At 48.3% G+C, this 25,134-nt stretch overlaps 2 protein-coding genes across 2 annotated transcripts; both read left to right on the top strand.

The window, feature by feature from the left end:
• Positions 1-2,991: 2,991 nt before the first annotated feature.
• Positions 2,992-18,075, top strand: BCO2 (beta-carotene oxygenase 2). Its single transcript, XM_030964877.1, is given in 13 exon segments — positions 2,992-3,185; positions 7,477-7,681; positions 8,659-8,870; positions 9,798-9,913; positions 11,424-11,526; positions 12,577-12,705; positions 12,824-12,984; positions 14,126-14,293; positions 16,143-16,280; positions 16,451-16,633; positions 16,993-17,103; positions 17,401-17,433; positions 17,435-18,075. Coding segments are annotated over 13 exon segments (1,749 nt in total). The 5' UTR covers positions 2,992-3,076; the 3' UTR covers positions 17,516-18,075.
• Positions 18,076-19,450: 1,375 nt separating this feature from the next.
• On the top strand, positions 19,451-23,160 carry PTS (6-pyruvoyltetrahydropterin synthase). Its single transcript, XM_030964878.1, has 6 exons — positions 19,451-19,578; positions 20,520-20,599; positions 21,251-21,273; positions 21,680-21,736; positions 22,034-22,104; positions 22,677-23,160. Exons 1-6 carry the CDS (start codon positions 19,505-19,507, stop codon positions 22,813-22,815), a joined length of 444 nt encoding a protein of 147 aa, XP_030820738.1. The 5' UTR covers positions 19,451-19,504; the 3' UTR covers positions 22,816-23,160.
• The last annotated feature ends 1,974 nt before the right edge of the window (positions 23,161-25,134 follow it).

Below are 25,134 nucleotides of genomic sequence, written 5' to 3'. Positions count from 1 at the left end.
GACTAAAGTTCCACTTTTAAAACAATGAAGGACTCCTTAGTGCAGTTCAATCCAAGATATATTTTTAGAATCATGACTCTAGGTTTTTTACAGTGATTTCTTATACAGTTGGTTGTCATTCCAATTAATAACCTTTAGTAGAGTGGGATCTCTGGGATAATAAGAGGAATTTAGAATCTGAGGAGTAAAGTCAGTGAGTATGCCCATAGTAACCTAGGTCAGCTTATGTGTGGTTATAATTATTAAATTTTTTAATTACTAAGAGCAACAAAGCTACTGGTTTTGCTGCACGAATATAGGTGACAAGATATATATATATATATATTCAATATATATATATTCATTTTACTTACTATATATATATCTAGTAAGTAAAATTAATTCAATATCTATTTTAGAGAGTTTAGGCTTGAAATAGTGAGTTCAGAAATTTTAAAACATCCATTGAAAATAAGTCAGCCTCTCCTCTTGTGAAGTTAAATAATATTTCAGTAATGGAAATAATTCCTACATTGGAAATTGTAATTGAAAATGAAAATGGAAATCAATCATACATTTATCTCTCCCTGTTTAAAGGGAACTTTCTATAATTGTTGTGCTGGTCAGAAATACAGAGCACTTTTCTGCTGGCTGCTCTTTAGTGTTCCACTCAGTATCTTGATGTATAAACACACTCATTACACACTATTTTCCTTCTAAACCATTAAAAATAAAAATTTATTGCTTTCCTATTTGACTAAAACTCATCCACCCTGCTGATTGCCCCCCTTATGGATTTCAGTGTTTATTGGGAGAAACAAAAGAACGTTTCTCTTCTGATCTGACACTAAGGGCTCCTTCCTGCTCTGCCTTGCAAAACCCACCTAGCACCCATCCCATCCCTGTCTGCTTTCCAGTTTTACTGCAGGAGGTTTGGACAGAAAATTAATTGGCTTTGAAGCTGCTAAACCTGATCAGCAAAGCTCAGCTGGTAACTACGTTTTCTTTTAAGCTTCTCCCCTCCTTGTTTAAGCTCCAGCCTATAAATTAACAAGAACGTCTAAGATGACAGATCAGTAACAGAATATAAATGGATTTTTTTTTTTAATCTGGAAGCATTTTAGATGAAGTTCTGACCCCTCTTGGAGTCAAGGGGATCTTGACACTGAGCCTTTGCATTTCTGAGCTTGCTGTGAATTTCTTCACAGGCTGGAAAGTGTAAGTGATGAAAAACTCAATTTCTCTCATTGCTCTTCTATTATCTAAAAGTTAAAAATGGGAAATAACAGATAATGCAGAGAGTTTAGATAATCAGTGATGCGAATTCTTTCCTGAGAAAAGGCTAATCTTGATTGTTTACTTAAAATGAAACTGCCTTTTAGCATAAATATGGATCAGAATAGAAAAAAACCCCCAAATCTAGTGGGGACTAGAGGTGTTTTAGACTCAGGACATTCTGTCCAGAACTAATCAAAATTCAGTTTTGCTAATGGTAGAATGCTTGACCTTTGAATTGTCTTTGAAGGTGGCACTGGAAAAGAACGAAGTGGGCATTTTGCATCAACAGGGGAACAGCCAGGAAAAAAGGAGGGCAAAGATCCATAGCTCAGTCAGCCTAAATCCCATCCTGGAGAGAGGCTGGAGGAAACTTCTTAACTATGACTTGGATAACAATAAACTAAAAATAAAAATTCCTTTATGAGAATAGCTGGCTTAATATGGAAAAATTACCAGTGGGTACAGCTTGGTGTAAGGTCATTGACAACATCGTGTATGATGATCTAGAAAATAAGAGCAATCAGTTAGTCAGGGCAAACAAATGAGTTTAAAAGTAAACGAATACTCTTCTTCGTTTTCATCATAGATCAGCCTATGTGGTATTGCATAGTGATCTGCTTCCAGCTTTGCTAATTCCACATTATCCCAAATGATTTAGAAAAAAAACCCCCAGAATTAATATAAAGATAGAAATAAAAATAATATAAAAACAGAAAAAACAGAATTAATATAATTAATTTTTTTTAAAGAGCAGCAAACTAGAAGTCACAAATGCATCACTAACATACATTAAAAATTCGTGGTCATCTCAAAAACATGAAAGGTTGAGTGGAAATCAAGATTTCCAGAAACCAGAAATAATAAGGAGCTGAGAAAAGATGATCTGTGGGAAAAGGTTGAAGCAGATGGATTTGTTGAGAGAAAGCAGAACTCAAGGGAGGGAGTAATAAGAGAGGAGTTTTAAAAGTGCAGGAAGGACAGGAAGAAATCAGCTTAATTCTCAGCAGGTTTTGGATGAGATTTAATCTGTCTGTGGAATGGGGTCCCTGGCGTGCTGTGCCTGCTGCCCAGCTCCCTCTCCAGGCACAGCACAGCCTTTAAGAGCAGATTAATGACATGAAACCAATGTTCCATCACAAATCCAAAGCCCTGGCAGCTCGCTCCTGGCATCCCCAAGGGAAGGCTCTGTCCCAGGTGCAGCTCAGCAGAGCACAGCCCATCCTGCTGGGTTTGGTGGGGGAATCTGGCGTGGCAACCAATATTCCCAAAGAGATTCATTAAGGTGCAAAATGGCTCCTCAGGTTTTGAAACAAAACTATTTTGCATCCCAAGTATTTCTGGGAAGCTGAACACGAAAGCGAGGTGGGGGGAATTTCCTGGAATTACCTAGAAGCCTGGCTGCTCTGATACACAGATCCACGTCCTGTTCTTGCCTGTCTTTCCATCTCTCCGGCTGGCACACAGCGCTGGTGCATTTTTCCCAGGTGCCACAGTGCCCTGGCAGCGGCAGCAATGCCCTGGCAGTGGTCGCAGTACCCTGGCAGTGCTTGCAGTGCCCTGGCAGCGGCGGCAATGCCCTGGCAGCGGCATCAGTGCCCGGGCAGTCGCAGCTCACCTGGCCCAGGTGCACGGAGCGCTCGGGGCCGGCGAGCGCCGCGCTGGCGGCAGGACCCGCCCCGGCCCGCGGGACGCGGCGCTGCTGCGGGCACGGCTCTTATTGTGAAAGGATGATGAGAGGCAGCGCTCGCCTCTCCCGACCATCACTGCCTCCCTGCTCGCTGCCCTGGCACCGCTACCTCCGCCCGGCCGCTCCGAGCCGATGCCTTCTGCCCGCCGGAATATGTTCGCCAAAATCCTTTTGTCCGCCGCCAGCCTCCTGCTCGCTCACCTGCTGCATGTCCTCTGCTCTTTGATGCAATTCGTTCCAGGTAAAACGCGTTAAAACCCCTTTCATCCCCTGCCCTCGGAAAGGGGCTGCTGCTGCTGACACGGGTCGGGAGAACAATTCCTATTGTCAGGCATTCGCGACGGAGCGATTTGAAGTCTTTGTTAGATGGCAGAAAATGCCTGTTATTTGTTGAATGGATAAAGGGCAGAGGCAAGGATTACAGCAGATACAGATGGTCTGGAGCTGGAAAAGCAGCGCACCGCAGATTCTCTGTGCGAGGGAGCCAGCTGGAAGTGGGCAGGAGAGGGTTCTTTGGAGCCGCATCGTTGCCGAGGCTTTAACCCGAACGTGCAAACGGTGAACTGCCCCAAAGGATTTTGTATCAGAGCCCGACTCTGTGCTTTGTGTCATCATTGCAACGCTTGAGCTGCTTTTCTTTGTTTTTCTTTTTTTTTTCCCCGTTTTATTTTGTTTATTTGTTTACTCGTTTTCAGAAATTAGGAACAAATAAAAATCATGGCCAACCTCACGGAAATTTCTGCTTTTTGAGGGTAGTGGTGGTTTTGTGCCCTTTAAATTCAAATCATTGCTTCCGAGGTGTCCAAAGAGCTGAAATAAATCTCAAATCTGCCTTGTTGTGCCACCAGAAGACTCTGAATTGTAAACTCTAATTTTTCTGGGAAATCAACAGCTATTTCACTGTTGCCCTCCTCCTTTCCTTCCTTTCAGCCTTCCCCTGCCCTCCTCCTTTCCTTCCTTTCAGCCTTCCCCTGCTCTTTTTCTCCATTTATTTTTTCCCTGTGTTTTCTGTCGTTTCTTTTCCGTTTTCCTTTGCTCCTCGGGCTGTTAGAGAGGAAGTCGGTGCCTCAGCCCCTGGCCATGGGGAGCCAAGCAGCTGCATGGAACAAGGAGCCCAGCACGGGCACATCCCGGCACTCACAAGGCAAGTGCTGCACCTTCCCTTCAGAAATCCCACTGGGAGCTCAGGGCTCCAACCCTGGGGGGAGTCCAGAGGGCACAAATCCACGGCTCTGGTTCGGGCTGGGGTCGGGGAGAACTGCTTTGCTTCCATGTTGTGCCAGTGTTTTATATGGAACAAAACACAGCCTGTGCCAGAGGAAAATTCCCAGTTTGAATGATCCTCGGGGAAAACAGAATTCTTGCCTCATTCTCCCTACTTGAAGAATATAACGAGCATTCTATTTGCTAAATTTGGCCCTTAATTCTGGAGTCAAACAATTAGACTGTGCGTGGAGAGGTGGACCCTGAGCCTTGGCTTTGAACGTGTAGATTAAAATCAAAATGACATTGCCCTCTCCCATGTGATCCCATGTAGCAAATGGCTCCCATGCTTCTATCATCCACCGTTACAGATACAGATTTCATGTCCCACCCACTGCTGTTGAAATACAATTTAATGTCTGATTCATGGTGGCTGCACCCACAGCAGCTTTCTCTTCAAGAGCCTGGTCCTTCATCCCACCATATCTGCGTATAAGCAATCAATAGATAATCAATGCTGGGCTGTCAGTTTGTATGGGTCAGTGAAATCATGGCACACTGTGCAGGGAAACAGGAGCTGAACAAAGGATAACTCTGCTGTGGTTGCCTGCTATGTTAAGAAAATTTTGGAGGAAAGTTACACCTCTGTGTCTGGCACTGCTTGTGCTTGGATATGCCAAAGACCTTAAGCGTGTTTTTAAAAGTCTGAGGTAGGATGGAAAGAAACTACAGTGGAGAAATGAGGGTTCTGTGGTCTTGTGCTGATTTTCAAGTGTTCCAGCACACACAGAGCCCCACTGGGACTGTAGGGTTTTAATTGTGGATTCAAGTTCGTCCATCTTGGAGCGTGGCCCGAACTGAAGGAATAATTTTATTTACGCATTCTTTAATATTAAAAACCAGCCTATCTTCTACCTTCCTCAGAGAGAGTTTGGTCCATTCTTGGGGAGCTGGATGTTTAAAAAGGGTTTTTTTATGAGTGAGTTTTCCCCTGAAACTGAAATGGCATTTTTGAAATTACTCAGGAACATTGTTGACCAGGAGTTTTCTGTGTTCTGTGCATTCAAAGTTCAGTTAAAGTTAACAGTTATTACTCATATCTCTTTTTGTTTAATACGGAAGATACGTTGGTTTGGTTTTTTTCTTCTTGCGTGCCTTCCCTCCCACTAGCTATTCAGAATTGTCTGCAATGACTTGTCTTGTTTCTGGAAGTTTCTGCTTTGGCTCATTTTGGTGTTGGGATTTGCTCCCATTTTGCCAGGGAGCAAATTTCTGCCAGGATCTTCAGCTCACTTGAGTGATGGCCAGAAGAAAAAAACCAATCCATTCTCTTGCTGTGCCTCTTTCTCCCTTTCTGGCCTGGGTTTGGGGCATTCCCTTAAATATTCTTGCTGTTTATAGTCCATTCTATTGAACTCCAGTTTGTAGGGGATGCCTTGGAATGAATTCTAATGAGATGAGTTCTAACTAGATCAGATTTCAAGGATTACTGAGATGATCACGTGAATGGTTATCACAGGACAGGAAAAACAAAAAGAACTTGGCTTACTTAGCTTAGGAAGTGATATGATTCTTCACCCTAAATACAAGACAAGGAAGGGAAAACTACCTAAACCACACACCAGAGCTGCCAGAAAAACAAGAATAATGTCCTTTGGTAAATTGAAAGCATTTTCCTAATCATCTGGACAAGGAGCAGTTATCCAAAGAGGGAATAAGTACCTGTAGACATAATAATTTTAAAGACAGAATTCTTATATAAGAATTTCTGGGGCAGCAGTTGGGAGGGGTGGACTCAGGAGGTCTTTTTCCAACCCTGGTCAGGCTCTTTTGTGGAATGTATCTTTGCAAAATTTCCATTTACAGTGCTCTCCAGGAACTTTCAATGTAGTGCTGTCCTGAGTCGTGCCAGCTTTGTTTCTGCTTGGATGTGAAATATCTCCTTAGGGATGTGTTCCTCTCATTCTTTAATGCACATTTTGCACCTTTTCAAACGAAATCTTCAAAATATCTCCTTGTGGATGTGTTCCTCTCATTCTTTAATGCACATTTTGCACCTTTTCAAACGAAATGTTCAAAATATCTCCTTGTGGATGTGTTCCTCTCATTCTTTAATGCATATTTTGTATCTTTGCAATTCTCATCTGCATTTCTGCAAACACTTCAGAGATCTAAAGGAGGATTTGGGGATTGGCAGATTGGAGAGCTAGATTGGAACCTTGCATTTTTTCTTTCTTGCCATCCTAACATGCAACCTGTGGGTGTTTTTGTGTAGAGAAACAAGCTCAGCAGAATTCTGCCTGCCAGCTCAGCTCTTTTGCAGATAGTCCAGCTGAAATATCAGATTTCCTCTGGAGATGTTGAGCAAAGGGTTTCAGAGGAGGGAAATTGGGCAGCAGCTACACTTGGTCACCTGGATTAAAGGATGTAGGCCAGAAGCAGCTGTGGTGAAAGAACAGAAAATCAGAGTGAATTCAGTAACAGCCTGGACTCCCTGCAGAGTGTGGTGCCTGAGCAGCCCTGGGTGATGGAGCTCTGCCTGCCATGTGCCCTTTTTGGTCAGTATCTCAGCCCACCTCAGTGCTCAGCAGTTCAGGCTGGCTCCGTGGTCTTGGGGAGAGCACAGAGCAGCTGCACTGAGGGCAGGATGGGCAGGTGCCAACCTGGGCAGGGAGGCACCCCCGGCTAAATCCACCTCTGCAGCTAAATGGATTGCTAAAACAATCCTTGTGTTGATGAGGCTTTGCAAACCAGGCTGTGGGAGCCAATCACTGACATCACTGGTAGCTCACAGCGTTCCAATCACTTCATGCTCTCCTGGAGCTTTTGTTCTCCAGAAGGGGTGGTTGCAGCCAAACCAGAGGCTCCATCAGAAATTATCCTACTGTGCTTATTTCCCTGCCAAATAAAACTCGTAAATCTGTTTTGTGCTGTAAATAGGCTTGGGCTCAGTTTCATTGGTGTTCTTCCATTTTTTGCAGCCTTTTTTTCTTCTCTTAATTATTCATGAAATTAAATCCAAATATGCATTTTTTTGATTAAAAGAAAAGTCATCATCTTTTCTGTCATCCTATATTCTGTTACCTCCTTTGGGTGCAGAACTAGTGTCTCTTGTGGATTAACTAGAGCAGAGTAGAATCCACAGGATTTCCAGCTCCCTGTGGATATGTTGGGTTTTGTGGCTTTACCTTGAGTATCCACCACAACTTGGCTGCTTGCAGATGCTGAATGCTCTTCTCCCTGATATCCAATCTCAAGATCTAGCATTTTTCACTTTAATCCAGTGAAAATCTCAATTCCCTTTGTTTTGTTCTCCCTGCTCTTTGCAGGTTTCAAGAATTACCTGCCCAGCCCATCCAAGGAGCAAATCCCCTGCCACAGACCCCGGGGGCTGCAATGCATCTCCCCCTTGGTGCAGAGTGTGGAGGAGACCCCCGAGCCCATCCCAGCCAAGATCAAAGGACACATTCCCAAGTGGATTAATGGAAATCTGCTGAGGAACGGCCCTGGCAAGTTCGAGTTTGGTAATGACAAGTAAGTCTCCTTCAAATGAATTTTTAAATGGTTCTGACCAGAACTCTGCCTAAACCTAAAGGGGACTCCCCTCATTACTATTTAGAGCATCTCTTAGTTTCTTTTTACGTAAGGGAATGGAGAAATATCGATGTCACTCTTTTCAGAGCAGTTACCCCCTCATTTGGGAACTCCCATTTTCTGCAATGAGGAGCTGGATGGTGAAGTCACCGAGGCTGGGGAAGCTGAGTCACGGAGAGGCTCTCACCCACTCACCGTGGTGGGGTGGGGAATAAAACATGCCCAGCTTTGTCCTCTGTCCTGAACAAAAATCCACCCCTGAGCACTCTGAAATAAATTCAGGGCAGGGATTTGGAGAGTTGGTTGCACCAAATGGTGTGAACTGATTTCGAAGCAAATCCACCCAGTTGTAAGAATAATATATTAAAATATCCCCAGAAGGCACTTACTCCCTGTGGCTTGGAATGTGCCATTCTAGTAACTGGCAGCTCAGCTGATGGCAGTAACTGGCCAAAGCTGATCTCCTCCTTATATTCCTAGAATGAGACCATCAGGTATTCTGGGAGTCTCACAAATCCCTTGGTTTGGAGACAGTAACATCCTGCAAGAAGCTGAGAGCTAAAGGCCTCTGGGTTTGCAGTAATAATTTATATTGTTGTACAGTACAGCACAAACTCCATACCCTCTGCAGAAGTGGGTGGTTTATCTGTATAGGTTATTCCCAAAAAACCTTACAGCATTTGCAAACATCACATCCCACAGCTGTGAATATACTTGTTTCAATTTGTTTCAATTTGTTTTCATTTGTTTGGTTTGATTTGTTTGATTTAGGGGTTTTCCCAAACAAAGCAGTGGTTAATAATTCAGGGGATCTGGGAATCAGCTTTTACAAACATCACTAAACCTAGAAAGAGGGTACTACAGAGCATCATATAATGCCCAACTCTTCTTCATCTCTTTTTTCTCTCTCCTGGAAGGTTTAACCACTGGTTTGATGGCATGGCCCTGCTGCACCAGTTCCAGCTGGCCCATGGCACGGTGACCTACAGGAGCAGGTTCCTGCAGAGCAGCTCCTACCTGAGGAACAGCCAGCACAGCCGCATTGTGGCCTCGGAGTTTGGCACCTTGGCCATGCCAGACCCGTGCAAGAGCCTCTTTGGGCGCTTCCTGTCCCGCTTCGAGCTGCCACGTAAGGATGCTTCTGTAAAACCTGAGGGGCTTCTGAGATTTCCTTGGAGGAACTTGTGGTTAGGTGGAAAGGGAGGGGTGAGGAAGTCTGACAGACTTTCTGTGAGCTCGTGTTTTTCTTAGAATATGGCCCAAATGCCAAAATTATGCAAATTGGTGTCAACCTCAGCGGCGGGAGGCAGAGTTTAATGTTTTGATGCTGCTTCAGCTTGCTCAATCCTGGATCTTTTTGCAAATTTCCCAAAGAAAGCTCTCCCCGAGAGAATATCCTGTGCAGTGCTGATAATGAGCATTACACCCTGATGTTCTACCTGAGACACAGCTTTGCCCTTAGAACACCTTGCCTTGCTAAGCTTGTAGGGTAAGTGGGCTAATCCCTCCCTTCCTGGACTAAGGGGCAGGAGATTATTGAGTAGGGTGAGGGATGGTGCTGCACAGGAATGGAAGTCCCAGTACCTTTAGGATTCTGTGTACGTCAGGGAAGAAAGAGGCTTAAATGCAGGCAAAGTATTCCCCACTAAAACCAGCGCGGGGCTGAAGTTTGCAGCTTGTTGCTGATGCTGTGACCATCTTCCTTTTCTCCTTTCCCCTCCTGCCTCATCATCTGTCCTTCCCCGAGGTGCTCACGCCTTCACTCGTGGTGACACCCCCCAAATCCCCACCCCAGCTCCCTCAAGACATTCCAGACCTCTCCACATCCCTCACCTGCCTTTGCCCAGCTGCCACAGTGATTTCCATCCCTGTCCTTGTCCTTTTAACCCAGCTCCACCTGCACAGTTTCCCTTTGTAGATTAGCAAGATACTTCCAATCAATCTCACAGGGATTAATGTCACTGCAAATGGGTTTATTTGTTTAAACATGCCTAACTTGCCATAATTCAACATGAGCTGCACAGAGCTGTGCACAATGCCAAGATTTCTGTTTCAGAACCCAGTGACAACTGCAATGTGAACTACGTGCTGTACAAAGGGGATTATTATGTCAGCAGCGAGAACATCTGCATGCACAAACTGGACCCAGAGACACTGGAAACAAAGGAGAAGGTATGGACAGGTGGGATGAGGGAGCTGGGGTATGGTGGTACAGAACCACACCTTGCTGGCCTGAGGGGAATTCTACCTCCAAAGGAATTTGTCTGTGTCTGCAGCATCTCCCAGCTGAGTCCCTGGGCAGCTCTCAGGGGTGGAGGTGCAGTCACTGCCTGGCTGGGCACAGCTATCACTTCTCCTCTTCTCTCCTGGCTTGCCTGGGCTTGTCTGCGCCTCTTAGCAGAACAGGAAACAGCTTTTTTCTGTGTACAAGAAAAAGTGAACATTGCTGATCCCACATCTGCCTTTTCCCTGGTGCTTTGCTTTCATATCAATTCTCTTGATCTGCTTCTTACGCCTCAAGCTTTGCACACTCCAAAGCTGCCCTTGATCAAACCCTCCATTGTAAAGGGGTGGTTCAGCTGCCACTTGATTTTCTCCCCCCTACTAGGAAATGACCAAAACATCAGAGAAGTTTTTCCCTGTGGCTGGATGTGACAGAAGAAGGTGACCTGTGACAGGACAGCACAAGCTATGTAGTGCTGTCCTGAGTCATGCCAGCTTTGCTTCTGCTTGGATGTGAAATATTTCCTTATGGATGTGTTCCTCTCATTCTTTAATGCATATTTTGCACCTTTGCAAACGAAATCTTCAAAGTATCTCCTTAGGGATGTGTTCCTCTCATTCTTTAATGCATATTTTGCACCTTTGCAAATGAAATCCCCCCTGCCTGCACCCTTAGAGGGGATTTGGGCTGGACAGCTGTAGGAAGGGCTGAATGAGGATTCTGCCCTTCCTAAGTCAGTATTTACTGCTGGGCCTGTTTGACACCAAAACATGCCAGCTCAGAGCATCCCTCAGGTCGTGAGGGAGCCACTCCAGGAATCCCGGTCTGCAGGATCAGTAGTGAGTCATGAATATGCTGTGTGTAAAGCACAGCCACCAAGCTGGAGCTGTCCTGGGTGGTTTGCCAGCTGATCTGGTTGTAAACCAGACTGCAGTCATGAAAAGACACGTGGGGGTTTTCAGGTTCAGCTCTGTTGAGCCACCTTGTTGTAAAATGAAAAGAATCCCCCTCAAGCATTATTTTTTTAGATGCAGACTGTTATCTTTTTGGCTAAGTGAAGAAATGGAAGGGATGATTTCACATTTAAACTCTCCAGTTTGAGATGCCTTAATGGGACCTGGTTTTCTGAGCTTGCAGTGACAAAACTCTTGGGGATTTTTTGGGGCACTGACCATCTCTTCACACATCTGCCTGTGCTTATTATGGGCATCATTCCCACTGTGCCAGCACTTGTACCATAAGGAACATCTGTGTCTTCCAAGGAATCTCTACTGCTATTAGTCCTGCTTTACTGATAGACAAATATCCTCATTTTCAAGGATTTGCAGGCAGAATGAAGGCTGGAGTCCAGATCCCACATTATTAATAATGAATAAAATCTGCTCTTCTTCCTCAGACTTCCACAAAAGCGACCCTTGGGGAAGTTCTGCACTGACTGAAAATCTCTGGCATTTGCAGGTGGACTGGAGCAAGTTTATTGCAGTGAATGGGGCCACAGCTCATCCCCACTACGAGTCTGATGGGACAACTTACAACATGGGCAATTCCTATGGGAAGCACGGTGAGGAGGGCATGGCCAGGCTGGTTTTTTGGGCGGGGGGTACAGGATTCCTCCTGGTGCTGCTGCAAGGAGCAGCTGCTGAAGAAACACCCAAAGAGACCTGGAAATTGCTGTTCCTCAGTGAAAATGTCAGTGTCAGTCTGTCCCATAAAACTGGCTCCTCTCAGGATTTACTTTCAGATGCTTCTGACTTTGGCCTGTGAATATCCAGCAAATTCTCCTCTTCCTCTCCCAAGCTTTGCTGGAAAACAGGAGAATTATTTTTTTAAAGTCCCCTCCACTGTTGAAGCCTCATCTGAAGAAATTTAGCAATTCATGTTTTTCACTTAGAGTGAATTGGCTTTTGATGAGCACCATAAGGGTTTTTGCAGGAGGGAAGATAGAATTTATTCTGGTCACATGGCTGTCTTCCAGCAAAGCTGAGTTTTGTGGGATATTTTTCTTCTTCTCAGAACTCTGAGCATCTTGATAGGATCCTGTTCCATCCACATGGCTGCTCTGAGCAATCAGTCCCTGTCAGCTGTGTGAAATCCTTCTTTTCCAGAGGCCTCTGAAAACAGCCACTGCCCTTTTTTGTGATCCCTTAGGCAGCTCCACATTTCCCCAGTTTTGGCCATTTTTCATTCTTGCTGCTTTCATTTCCTTTTGGCCTCAGCAAAACCCAGCTCTGTGCCACGTGCTTTTTCCAGCTGGACATACCAAGCTCTAGATCATTATTATTCAGAAGTGCCATCCTTTCCTGCTCATATGCTCAGGTTTATTGAATGAGCATTACTAAGGCTCAGAGTTTTCATTTCCTGTGAGCTCGGTTTTCATCCTGCCCCTGTTATCACAGGAGAGCGCTTCAGGCAGAGCTGCTGTTCTCCCAGACTAAGATCCCTCTGCTTCCTTTCAAGTTTCCTCTTTTTGTTTTTCTTTTGGTAGATAAATCCTCTGTAGAATGCTTTGCTGCCTGTTGGGAGAGGTTTAGGAGACGTTGCTCCAAGTATTCCTGGAGAACAGGAAGGAGCAGAGCCTGAGTTTGGTTTGAACACCTTCTCCCCTTTGCAGGATCCAGCTACAACATCATCAGGGTCCCCCCACAGGAGTCAGGCCACGGGGACACCTTGGAGGGAGCCAAAGTGCTGTGCTCCATCCCTCCCAGGGACAGGGCAAAGCCATCCTACTACCACAGCTTTGGTAAGAGTCCACCCCAAACTCGGGGAATTTGGGAAAATGCGATGCAGAAAGGGCTGGCCAGATCTCTCTGCCCTTGAGATGTTTCAGTTTGGGTGATATTCCTCCCTTCTCTCCTCAGGGATGACTGAAAACTACATCATTTTCATCGAGCAGCCCCTCAAGCTGAACCTGTTGAAGATCATCACCTCCAAGCTCCGTGGGAAGCCCATCTTTGATGGGATCAGCTGGGAGCCTCAGCACAACACCTACTTCCATGTGGTGAACAAGCACACTGGGGAGGTGAGGGGGTCTTTGGCCCCTGCAGCAGCTAATCTGGAACTTCAGTTCCAAATTTCCAATTTTTTTTCCAATTTTTTGGGAACTTTCATTCTACATAGCAGCCATGGGGAGTTTAAGAACCAATCCAGAAGTTACTGCAATAAATATTTTAAAGTTTATTGTAGTGTAGATTTACACTACAGTGCTTATTTGTAGATTTGTTAAAAAATGGGATTTCTTCATGCATTTTCCTCTTTATTCATTCATTTCTTTGCCAGCCCTAAAAGGACAGGCAGAAAGAAGCAGTTTGGAGGGACAGGGACTGAAATGCAGGTCCCAGGTACTACAGGGTATAAAAAGGTCAGAACCTGGGAAAGATGCACAGTAAGGGGCTAATTGATATTTTAGGATTTTCCTTCCAGTTTTGCTGCTTAGTGGCTTAAAGCAGCCCTTTCGAGGTGACACAAGGACAGAAGGCAAAGCCCAAGGAATGAGAGGGGTTACAATGGGAGGCAGAGTGTAGTATTTGCAGGGATCCTCAACAAGGGGAGAGAAAATGCATCTGACTCCATCTTATCAGAAGGCCAGTTGATTATTCTATTATACTATATTGTTCTATACTATATTACACTATGTTACATTGCATCTAAACTGAATCTGCCAAGCACCCAACTCTGCACACAATCTCGTGACTGTCGTGACTCAGACACACACACTTGGCCCTGACAGGCCAAGGAAACAAAACCCCATCACTTTGGGTGAATAATCTCCATATTGCATTCTTCTTTTGCACAAACACAGGCACAGCAAATGATAAGAATATTCTTAGGAAGAATTGTGCCTTGTTTTCTCTGTGAAGGGAAATGTGGGGCTGCACACTTGGCCCTGACAGGCCAAGGAAACAAAACACCATCACTCTGGGTAAACAGTCTCCACATTGCATTCTACTTTTGCACAAACACGGGCACAGCAGATGAGATAAGAGTTGTTTTGATCATTCTCTGAGGTTCAGAGAATGTGAAACCCAGAAATATTCTTGGGAAGAATTGTGCCTTGCTTTTCTCTGAGAAAAGAGAAACGTGGGGCTACAGGAGAGATGAGAAGGAGGAGGTGAGGCAGGGAGCTGTGCACAGGAGCTGCAGCTGTGCCCTGCTCCCTGCAGGTGCTGCCAGGCTCGTGGTGCTCCCGGCCCTTCGTCGCCTTCCACCAGATCAACGCCTTCGAGGAGCGGGGCTGCGTGGTGCTGGACCTGTGCTGCCAGGACGAGGGCACCAGCCTGGCCCTGTACACGCTGCAGAACCTCAGGAGGAGCGGGGAAGGGCTGGACCAGGTGAGATCTCTGCCTCTGCTCCCCCAGCATCTGCTGCAGGAGTTGATTTTCTGCAGCAAAGCTCAGGCTGGGAGAACGGAGAACACCATGGGGACAGCACAAGCACAGTGCCATGAAAACTGAAATGATCATCTCTTGATGCTTTCTCTCCTTTTAAATCTCTCTCCATGGGGCATGCCTATGAAGCTCTTCAAGCCCTATGTGTGACACAGAGCTCCATAGCCTGGCAGAATTTATTTCTGTTTTAAAACCTTGGTTTTAATGACATTCATTTTCCTTATCCTTGTGTAATGCAATTTTCCCCCAAGAAATGATGCAAAATAAGTTGTAGCATAACTTCTAAATGGAAAAAGAAAAAGGAATCCTGTTTTTTAAGACATTACTTCATAAAAGGAGCAGTTTTTATGAAAATCACAGAAACACAAATATCACAGAAACCCCTGCACTGTTCCCCACAGACACCTCACATTCAAATAAATTATTTATTGTGTCCAGCTCTGTGAAAAGCCCCATTTCAGGCTGTGAGAGGGGCATTGTTTTGCATAGGTCACACATGGGAAAAGTGGGGGTACTTTCAGTTTCTCGCCCTGCAGGTGTGTTTGTTGGAAATCCAGCATGCTGGGCGGGCTGCTGCAGGTCCAGACAGGGCTGAACTTCCTCTGTCTGTCCTGAGCTGTCTAGAACCAGCTCAGCTCCGACCTGAAAGGAGCACAGCTGTGTCCCACCAGGTTCTGCTTTCTCTTGCCATTTATTCTGGGGGCTTTTCCAGCATTTTTTGAGCATATTCAAGTACAGCACAGTGTTAATCCCAGCTGTTTTTTTTTTTTTTGTCCTTCTCTGAGGACAGCCCAGGTGGAGTTTGATGTGGCTGAAGGTGTCCTGGTGTCAGCACCGGGCCTGTTTCCAGCAGGCACATTCTTCAGGTGACAAGTGACATCACCAGCACACTTCACCCACCCACACACAGAGGAGTCATTTCAGAACAGAATCTCAAACCTCACTGCATCAAAAGCCTCAGGAGTGTCTGGGCATGGCTTGTCTCTTTTCCCCAAATTTGCTGGCTCACTAACCTTGGCAGAGTATTCTGTCTGGCAGAGTTCCTCAGCCAAATTACATGAACCAGAAAAGTTTTGAAAACAGGGTTAACATGTTATTAAAGTGAAGTTTCACAACTGAACCAGTGAGTTGTGGATTGAAGTAACTGAGAGACACCAGAACAGGGTCCTTATCTATTTTACTTAAATGGGAATGTGATGGGTTGTGAACTTGGCTTGAGCAGAGCTTTAGCGGCAGTGGTGGAATTATCCTCTCCATGTGCTGAGTGTCTGTCACGCTGGGGGCTGCACTTTGCTGCCCAGGTAAATCCACCATCATTCCCCTGGACTTCCAACCATGAATCCACGGGTACCTGAGCATGGAGGAGGGAATCCTGCAGGGGAGCTTCAGGCACTGAAGGCACAGTGCTCTCCTGCTTCTCCTCAGGGTGATGTAAAGCAACATTAGCCTGTTCTAACTAAATAAAACACAGTGTCTGTCCCGCTGCTGAATTTGGAGATAATGGATTTTTATTGGGCTGATTTGCATACCCAGCTCAGCATTAATTACTGTGAGAGCAGTGCTGACCCTTTTAATTCATGTGGTTTTGGTTTCTGCTGTATATTACTGGAACACGCAGGAACTTCTTCTTTCCATTATGTGTTTTACCTTACCAGAACTTGGTCAAACACATAGGAAAAAGAAGAAGAATAATTCAGGGGTGTCTAAAACTTCAGAATTGTTCCCCAAAAGTGCATTTAGGCTGAAATGTCTGTTCTCTCTCCATCACCATCACTCTCTGTCTCTCTAACAGGTTTATGCCTCCGTCCCCAGAGCTTTCCCTCGCCGCTTTGTTCTCCCTCTGGACGTGGATTCAGACACACCCGTGGGGAAAAACCTGAACCCACTGCCTTACACGCAGGCAAAGGCTGTGAAAGGTGCAGATGGCAAGGTGTGTACCAAACCATAAATGCATTTATGCAGCACCTGTACCTCAGAGCTTTAACCACCTTTGGTTGTGCAGTGGTTGGTGGGACCAGCCAGTGCTCCTGCCCTGCCCAAGCTGAACCAACCCTGCACGTTTTCTGTAGAAATTACTCTGTGATTTTCTTTTTCTCCCAGGTCTGGTGCACACACGAAAATCTCCACCCTGAGGGCTTTGAGAAAGTCGGGGGCCTGGAGTTCCCCCAGATCAATTACTCTGGGTACAACGGCCGCAGGTACCGCTACTTCTACGGCTGCGGCTTCGGGCACCTGCTCGGAGACTCCTTGGTCAAGGTTGATGTGGAGACCAAGAATTTCAAGGTGAGGTGAAGTCACCTCATCGGTTCCTTCCCCTGAGCTGGATTTGAAGGTGTGACATTTACTGGGGGTTTTAGGGTTTTGCACAGATGGGTCTGGGATGAGATTCCCAATTTCATGCCTCACCTGGCACCTTATGACGTGGCACAGTCACCAAACAGGAGAGGATGGCACCAGCACACTCCTGGAATGAAAAAAAGTTAACAAAAAGTTGAACTCTTAAGTTTCTTGCAGCACAGAGTATTTCCAGATGCCTTTGTGGGGAGCATTGTAACTCTGCTCACTGTAGCAGACAAGTATGAATGCAATGAAACTCATCCATAGGTCCCTGAGGCTCATCCATATGTTCCTGTGCTTGCTAGGTTTGGCAGGAGGAGGGATGCTACCCGTCAGAGCCCGTGTTTGTGCCAGTGCCTAATGCCACGGCAGAGGACAGCGGAGTCATCTTGTCTGTGGTGGTCTCCCCTGCTGAGGTAACTTGCTGGCAGTAGTTTGTCAAAGTCACACGGCATTAATTCACTTTTTAAGCCTCAGAGCCGAGCTGGAGGCTCCCTGGCAGGTAGCTCTTGCTCCCCAGAGTGCCCTGCCAAGCACAGGCAGTGCAGGCAGGAGTTTTCCCCAGGGTGTTGGTGTGTCCCCAGTGGAAGCCGTGAGGCTCAGAGCTCCTGCCCTGTAGGTTTGGTCTCCATGGTTTGCTCCGTGCCTTTGTGCGCAAACAGTGCAAGAAGTTCAGCCTGGCCACTCACTCTGCCTTTCTGTTCCTCCTGCAGAGCCAGAGTGCTTTCCTGCTCGTCCTGGATGCAGGAGACCTTCCGGGAACTGGGGCGAGCCGAAGTCGGGGTGCCAATGCCTTACGGGTTCCACGGCATCTTCAGTGCCCACTGAGGAACTCCTGGGCACCTCCTGGGACTCAGGGCTGAGCCAGCCCCACAAAGAACCTCTGCTGCCTTCACCTCCCACCTTTCCATCACGTCTGGGATGAAGGAGCTGCTTTTTCTCCACCACAACCTCCTGTATAACTAACAAAACACAGCCAAGGAAGGCAGGAACCCCTTTGCTCCCACAGCCCACTGCTTTATGTACTTTTTTTTACTATCTTGCTAGACCAGCTATAGCAGCAGTTCACAAAGGATGCGAGGGTGAGGCTTGCTTGGCAGAAAATGGAAACTGAGGTGATAAACCCCTTCCTTTGGTGCTCTGAGGGGAAGAGAACATCAACACTCAGGGCTGTGACTTTGGCTGAAATATTTAGAGCAGAAGAAAGGAGCAAAACCCAGCAGGTGACAGGTGGGCCCAGTGAAGGGGAGTAAATCCCCCCTTGCATCCAGGTTGCCTTCAGTGGACTCCGGGGGGTGGATGCAGACACTCACAGAAGCTGTGCTTGTGCTTTTTTCTGTACCATAGCAGCGCCCTCAAATAAAACCTTGGGAAGTTTTTCCTTTCTCTGCCTGCCCTCAGAGTCTTGTAGATGTTGGGGGCACATCTCCAGAGCAGGACACAGCTCTGCTGGCTGACAGCTCCTGCCTTCCTCCCAGTTCCACCAGTAGGAAACACCAGTAGGAAACACAGAGAGCTCCACTGGGGCCTTGGTGTCCCCTGAGGTTAAGCAGAGCAGAACAAACTCCAGCCCCCTGTGTCATCCCGGCTTCTCCAGCTCCCGGACTCTGGGTGGGTGAGCAATGAGGACTTCTAGTTGTACTTTTTCATTGTGAAGAATTATTTGAATAATTTCCTTGAGTAATTATAGAGCCCTTTCGCCCTTGGGACTTTTCCTCCTCTGAGCTTCCTTACAGGTCTGGGGAAAAGAAAAAGGATTTTACCTCAGGGCTGCTGCTCTGGGAGAGGCAGAGGAGGCTCAGCCAGAGCTGGTGGAAGCCACTAGATGGCAAACAGCTCCCGTTCCTGCCGTTAGCAGCCTCTGGCCATTGTCACATCCTGCCCTCCTCCTGGAGCCTGTCCCCGCAGGACCGGCCCCCAGCACGGGCAGCAGAATGGTGCCGAGGGGTGTTTGATGGAGTTCAGGCTTCATTGGTTCTCTTTTTTATTTTATTTTTTTTTATTTTCTCGTTGAGGTGGGAAACGAGAAGGGATCAGAGGCTCAGGTGGATTAGGGAAAAGCTGCCGTGTTTAAAGCTCCGCTTCCCCAGCACACAGCCCCGCCCGGGCTGCGCACACAGGCTGCGCTCCCCGCCCGAACAGCTCCTGCGGCTCCCGCTCCTCTCGCACAGACCCTGCCCCGCGGCTCGCGGATTTCCCACCCGGACAGATTCACTCCGTTATCGCCGGGATCTCCCAGGAATTGAGGGAATGCACATTCAAACCCTCGCAGCGCTGAGAAATCCAGTTACTCCCCGTTCTCCCAAAGCTTTCTGAAAATCACCTCTCCTTAAGGGTTCCTCTGCTTGAGCTCCATGAATGTTAGTGCCGGGGTGCGCTCCTTCAGGGATGTCCGTAACCAGCCCGGGGTCCAACGCTGACACTGGGGGGGACAAGGAGCATCCCGGAGCTGAACAAGGGGGATTGGAGCATCCTAAGGCCAAACACGGGGCATTGGAGCATCCTGGAGCTGAACAAGGGGGAATTGGAGCATCCCGGGGCTGAACACGGGGGGATTGGAGCATCCTGGGGCCGAACACGGGCACTGCTGAACAAGGGGTTGGGCACCTAAGGCCAAACACGGGGGGGCATTGGAGCATCCAAACAAGGGGGAGACCGGGCTGAACACGGGGGGCTGGAACACGGTGGAGCATTCCCCGGGTTCGGCGGGCGGATCCCGCGGGCCGGAGCCGCCCCGCGGCCGGGATGAGGCCGGGCCGGGGCCGCCCCCGGGGCCGGGCTGGAGCCGCCCCGCTCCGGCCCCGCTGCGTCCCCGCGATGTCGCCGCGCTCCGCCCGCCTGGCGCGGCTGTCGCGCTCCGTCACCTTCAGCGCCTGCCACCGCCTGCACAGGTGAGCAGCCCCGCACCGGGAGCCCCGCACAGGGAGCCCCGCACGGCCGAGCCCCACCGGGGGAGGCTCCCAGCCCCGCACCGGGGGAGGCTCCCGGCCCCGCTGCGTTTCCCGGCCGTGTCCCTGGCCCAGCCCCTTCCCGCGGCCAGCCCTCAGTGCCCGGCTGCAGTTCCATGTTGTGACAGAGCCGGCGGCGCTTTCGCTTTGTAGACATCGCCCCGCGCCCCTCGATCTGCTGGGTTTCCCGCCAAAAGTGATCCATTCCTTGACCTGCAGCTGCCTCAGTTTCAGGATCGGCCTCTTCTCCCAGGCTAGGAGCGGTAGGACGAGGGGAAACAGCCTCGAGCTGTGCCAGAGGAGGTTTAGGCTGGAGTTCAGGAGGATTTCTCCATGGAAACGGTGGCCAGGCCTTGGAAGGGGCTGCCCAGGGCGTCCCCATCCCTGGAGGTGCCCGAGGAACTCCTGGACGTGGCACTCAGTGCTCTGGGTCTGGTTGGGCTCCATAATCTCACAGTTCTTTTCCAACCTCAGTGATCCGGGCGTTCTCTGATGTTCCCAAAATGTGCCTTGACCTGAAGCACTCAGAGCAGGGCCCTGGATTGCTTCAAAGGGAAGATTGAGAGGGAAATCCTTTGTACTTCTTTGTTAATCAGTAATAAACCCGAATGTGCAGCTTGCTCCAGGCCGAAGTGATTTTGGGCCCAGATGTTGAACATTTATCCAGCAGTGGTGTCAGGCAGATGCTGTGAAACAGACACCAAACCAGAGCAAGGAAAGAGTCAGTGCTGTCAACAGCATCTTTTCATGGACCAGCCACTCTGTGTGTGTTTGTGCCTCCTGGGCTGGTTAAATGTGGGAGAGGGAAGAGATGGAGAGCTGGAAAGCAGAGCTGAGTGAATCCATGAAGATGTGGAACAGATCCATGCCTGCCTTCCCCACAGCAAATCCCTGAGTGATGAGGAGAACCTGAAGCTGTTTGGGAAGTGCAACAATCCAAATGGCCACGGGCACAACTACAAAGGTAGGGAGGGAGCTGATTTCCATCCCTGCTCAGGGTGGGGAGGGCTGGGCCACTCATTCTCAGCAGCCTGACACAGCTTTTAGTGGCTGGGTTTGTGTTTTTATTTAGAATTAGGAGGAAGTTTCAGCAGCAGGGGGTTGAACCATAGCATGGGTTTGCCATTTTTCAGCTGAATGGATAATAAATATTTATTTTCAAATGCCACTTTTTGAATCAAGTCTGCTTGTTTACATGCTGCAGAGCCATTGTGATTGGAATGGAGATTTTTCTAAGCAAAAGCCATGCAAATTGAACAGCCTGTAAACATTATTTGAATGGGTTTTTTTCACAAGTTCTCCCATTTGTACACCCCGAGCACACAGAATTAGATCTCTCCAGTTCCTGGAGTGGCTCCCTGTGTTGTTGGCACCCTGAAACCCCTGCTGAGGAGCTGCTTTATCAGGGAAGACAGGCTTATCTCCAACCTGCCTGTGGCACCAGCCCTTGGGGAGGGATCTTTGTGCCTCTGACTCGCTGTTTTTATGGAGCATCCCCTCACTGTCCCACTGAGTGCAGCCTGTGGCTGAGCAGGGTTGTGTGTCCCAGCAGCAGCAGCAGATCTGGTTTGGGGTCCATGGGCATCACAGTGACTTGATCTTTTCCTTTTTCCAGTGGTGGTCACCGTGCGTGGAGAGGTGAGTGCTGCCAGCATCTTTTCCTGTCCCTCAGTGTGGCAGAATCCCCACAGGTCTGGCCCCAAGCCTGGATTTCCCAGAGTATTTTGGAAACTCTGTGCACATCACTAGAGGAGGAGGTTTCCTGTGGCCACTGTCCTGTTCACAACAAGGATTTGCAGTTTAATGATGTTTTCATGCTTGAAGACTCTTCCAGTGAGTTCTTTCTGCCTGGTGTCAGCTTTTCGGAGAGAGTGGAACCTCTGGAATTGTTTCCAGGCTGTCTCAAGCCCTTGGGAACATCACAGGAGTGGAGCTGGAGCCCTTTGACAGTGGGAAGATAATTTCCTTGTGGCTCAGATGAGCTGAGCACAGATATTCCTGTCTGGTTTGTGCTGCCACCAATGTCCCTTGTGCTTCCCTGCAGATTGACCCAGTCTCGGGGATGGTGATGAACCTGACAGACCTGAAGGAATGCATGCAGGTAAAAATAGCCCAGTTTTCCTTCTAATCCCCTGGGAGACATGATTAGAGCTTGTCTGGTCCCAGCATGGGGATGTGGTGAGCTGCTGAAGGCAGGACATCAAAAGGAAATTAGGGAATAATTGAAGAATAAATGCCTTAGCTCTGTTCTGTGAGGCAGAGCCACGTCTCCAGCTGGGAATCTCACAGCTGGATCTGGGGCTCTTTCCCTTTTTTCCCACCCTGGCTGTGTGGGGTGACCTGGGCCTCAGGCCAGGCAGGGACAAGGAACAGGGCTGTCACTGTGCTCTCTCTGCAGGCAGCGATCATGGAGCCCCTGGACCACAAAAACCTGGACAGGGACGTGCCCTACTTCTCTGAGGTGGTGAGGTGGGTCAGGGGGGCTCCGGGAGGGGCTGATCCTCCCTGGGCAGCAGCAGCAGCAGCAGCAGCAGCAGCAGCAGCAGCAGCCTGTCCCTGTGTGCTGACCACACCTGTGTCCAGCCCTGCTGCCCCTGCTCACATCAGCCTGGACAGGCAGGACCTGCCCATCCCATCAATCCCATCAATCCCATCCCACCCATCCCATCCCATCCCATCCCATCCCATCCCACCCATCCCATCCCATCCCATCCCATCCCATCCCATCCCATCCCATCCCATCCCATCCCATCCCATCCCATCCCATCCCATCCCATCCCATCCCATCCATTCCATCAATCCCATCCCATCCCACCTACCATCCCCCCCTCCCTCTCTCCCCCCTCCCCCCCTCTCCCCCTCCCTATCTCTACCTTCCCCATCACCCCATCCCACCCCATGTGCTGGCAGTGCCACCATCCCCACTCAGGTAGCTCAGGTGTCACCAGCTGCCCCTCAGCATCCCCCCAGCCCAGCCTGGCTGCAGATTTTGGTGTCAGTTCTGCCATTTCAGCCCTGCCCCTGCTGCTGTTCCCCCTCAGCACCACGGAGAACGTGGCTGTGTTCATCTGGGACAGCCTCCAGAAGCTCCTGCCCCAGGGCATCCTTTACAAGGTGGAAGTGCACGAGACAGAGCAGAACGTGGTGGTTTACAAGGGAGAGGAAACAATTGTCAAGTGAAATCAGCCTGAGAAATCTCCATAATCAACTGTCAAGTGAATCAGGAGAAATCTCTGTAATCAGCTCCGTGGATCCCTGCTCAGCATTTCCTGCAGCCAGCCCTGGTTCTGTGCTCCAGCAGGACCAGGGCAGATGTTTCACAAGGACCCTCCCAGCAGTTTGCCCATCTGGCTTCTCAGAATGGGTTGGTTTCTCTGCTTTTCCTCAAGACCTTCCTGCTTTGCCAGCTGATGTGAAATTTAGAGTTGTGCCGTGGTAAATAAAGCAGCTCTGGGGAGAGGAGGTGGCCTGGCAAAAATTCCAAAAGTCTTTGATTTCTCTCTGATTAAATATTGAATTAATTTATTTGATAATGTGAGCTTTGGTGTTGCTTTGCTTCTTGATCAAACAGAGAAGCATTTCTGAGGGTGAGAACTATGTTATCTTTTTTTTTTTTTTGCTTCTTATCAGTTTATTTCCTGTGCTGCAGGCGCGTTTCTTCCCGTGGCCAGCAGATCTTTCTCTGTGTGTGGAACTGCTGTAGTGGGCAATAAAAAAAGCATTTCTGACCCAAACTGGAGAGCCAAAGGGAGCAGGGTGAGAATGGAAAACCGAGGAAACTGCAGTGGGAATGTCACAGCCGCAGTGGTGGCAGAGCCCTGGGGAAGGAGTGCAAGAATAAACCCTTAAATTCACCCTTAAATCAGCCCCAAAATTCAGTGGAGGCTGTTGCAGCAGGATGAGGCTGTGAGAGGCGTTTAAATGGACGCTACCCCAATTATCCTGGATATTCTGGAGCTGGGGGCACCCTGGGAAAGCTGAGGAAGGGCAGTGAGGGGATGGGTATTGCACAATTCCTGTGGTTGAAGGCCAGAGGCAGCAGTGGCAGTGCTCTGTGTGATTCCCTTTGTCACATCAGCAGTGTCCTGAGGAGTAATTAGGAATGGCCATCAAGAATAACTTAATGGATATAATTAAAAAACAACCTGATAAGTGGGGCAGCAATTCCCTTGCTTTCAAAGGAAACGGGGTATTTGAATAATGGGAGCAAACATCCCCTTTGGGGAGGTTTAATGAAGCTTGCCTAATTGTTCACCTTGGCCACACTCGGCTGCAGGCTCAGGAAAAGTGGGGTTGGCGCTGCCAAAAAATACCTGGGATGGTTTAAAACTTTAAATTCACAGGAGTCTGGGCTGCTCTGGAATGTAAAATGGGAACTGCTCTGCCTGGGGGCAGCTCTGTGCTGTCCCCTGCCCTGGTTCAGCACTGCTCAGCCTCCCTGGGAGAGCTTCAGAGGGGGAATTGGGAGAAAAATGAGGGATATTCCCTTTGGAAATTCCAAAAGGGAATTGGGAGAAAAATGAGGGATATTCCCTTTGGAAATTCCAAAAGGGAATTGGGAGAAAAATGAGGGATATTCCCTTTGGAGCTTCAGAGAGAGAATTGGGAGAAAAATGGAGGATATTCCATTTGGAGCTTCAAAGAGGGAACTGGGAGAAAAATGGAGGATATTCCCTTTGGAGCTTCAAAAGGGAACTGGGAGAAAAATGAGGGATGTTCCCTTTGGAGCTTCAAAAAGGGAATTGGGAAAAAAATGAGGGATGTTCCCTTTGGCAGGGCAAAACCTCTGCCCTGGGAGCTGCAGCTTTGGGGAATTTTTTCCTATTTAAAGATGGTGCTTTGGGGATATTTTGTGCTCATGGTTAACTGAGCATTTCAGAGATGTGGCCTGAGTTTGGCTCAGAGCTCATCTGGGACATCCTCAGAGCCCCTTCTCTGCCTCTCTAGGCAAAGTTCTGCCTGGTTCTTTTGTGAAATTTAAGTTTTTAGCGTTTTTTTCTTGTGAATTTAGTTTTGGCCGCAGGTTCCTTGCAGTGTGAGCCGGGCAGGGAGCGCTCAGTGAAGTGAACACTCAGCTGGCACCTTTGCCCCTTTTCCCTGCCTTTTTTCCCCTCCCCAAATGTGGAAGCAGCAGTTTTTATTCAGCCTGGGGGTTTGCAGCTGCTCTGACCCCTCCTGCTGCTCGGCAATGATGTAAATCCAGAGCTGGTGCTGCTGATTCACTGGGCACCCGTGGCTGCAGTGACTCACGGACACTCAAACACATCATGTGCTCTCTTTATCGGAGCAGGAATCCACTCAGCTGCTGGCAAAAGCCGAGCAAACAAATGTTACATCTGCCCAGCACAGCCCACTGCTTTTATTGGCATGGAGGCAGAAAAAACAGCCCAGACTGCTGAGGATTTCTGCAGCTCCACAGCCCTGACAAAGCCCCTGAGTATTTATTTTTATATATATCTATTTATTTGTATTTATTGCCGTGAAGGTTGATCTGTGTCA

This window comes from Camarhynchus parvulus, chromosome 24 (genome assembly GCF_901933205.1).
Source record: "Camarhynchus parvulus chromosome 24, STF_HiC, whole genome shotgun sequence".
NCBI lineage: Eukaryota > Metazoa > Chordata > Aves > Passeriformes > Thraupidae > Camarhynchus > Camarhynchus parvulus.
Note: the sequence above shows the minus strand (reverse complement) of the source record. Positions and strands in the feature narration are given on the sequence as shown.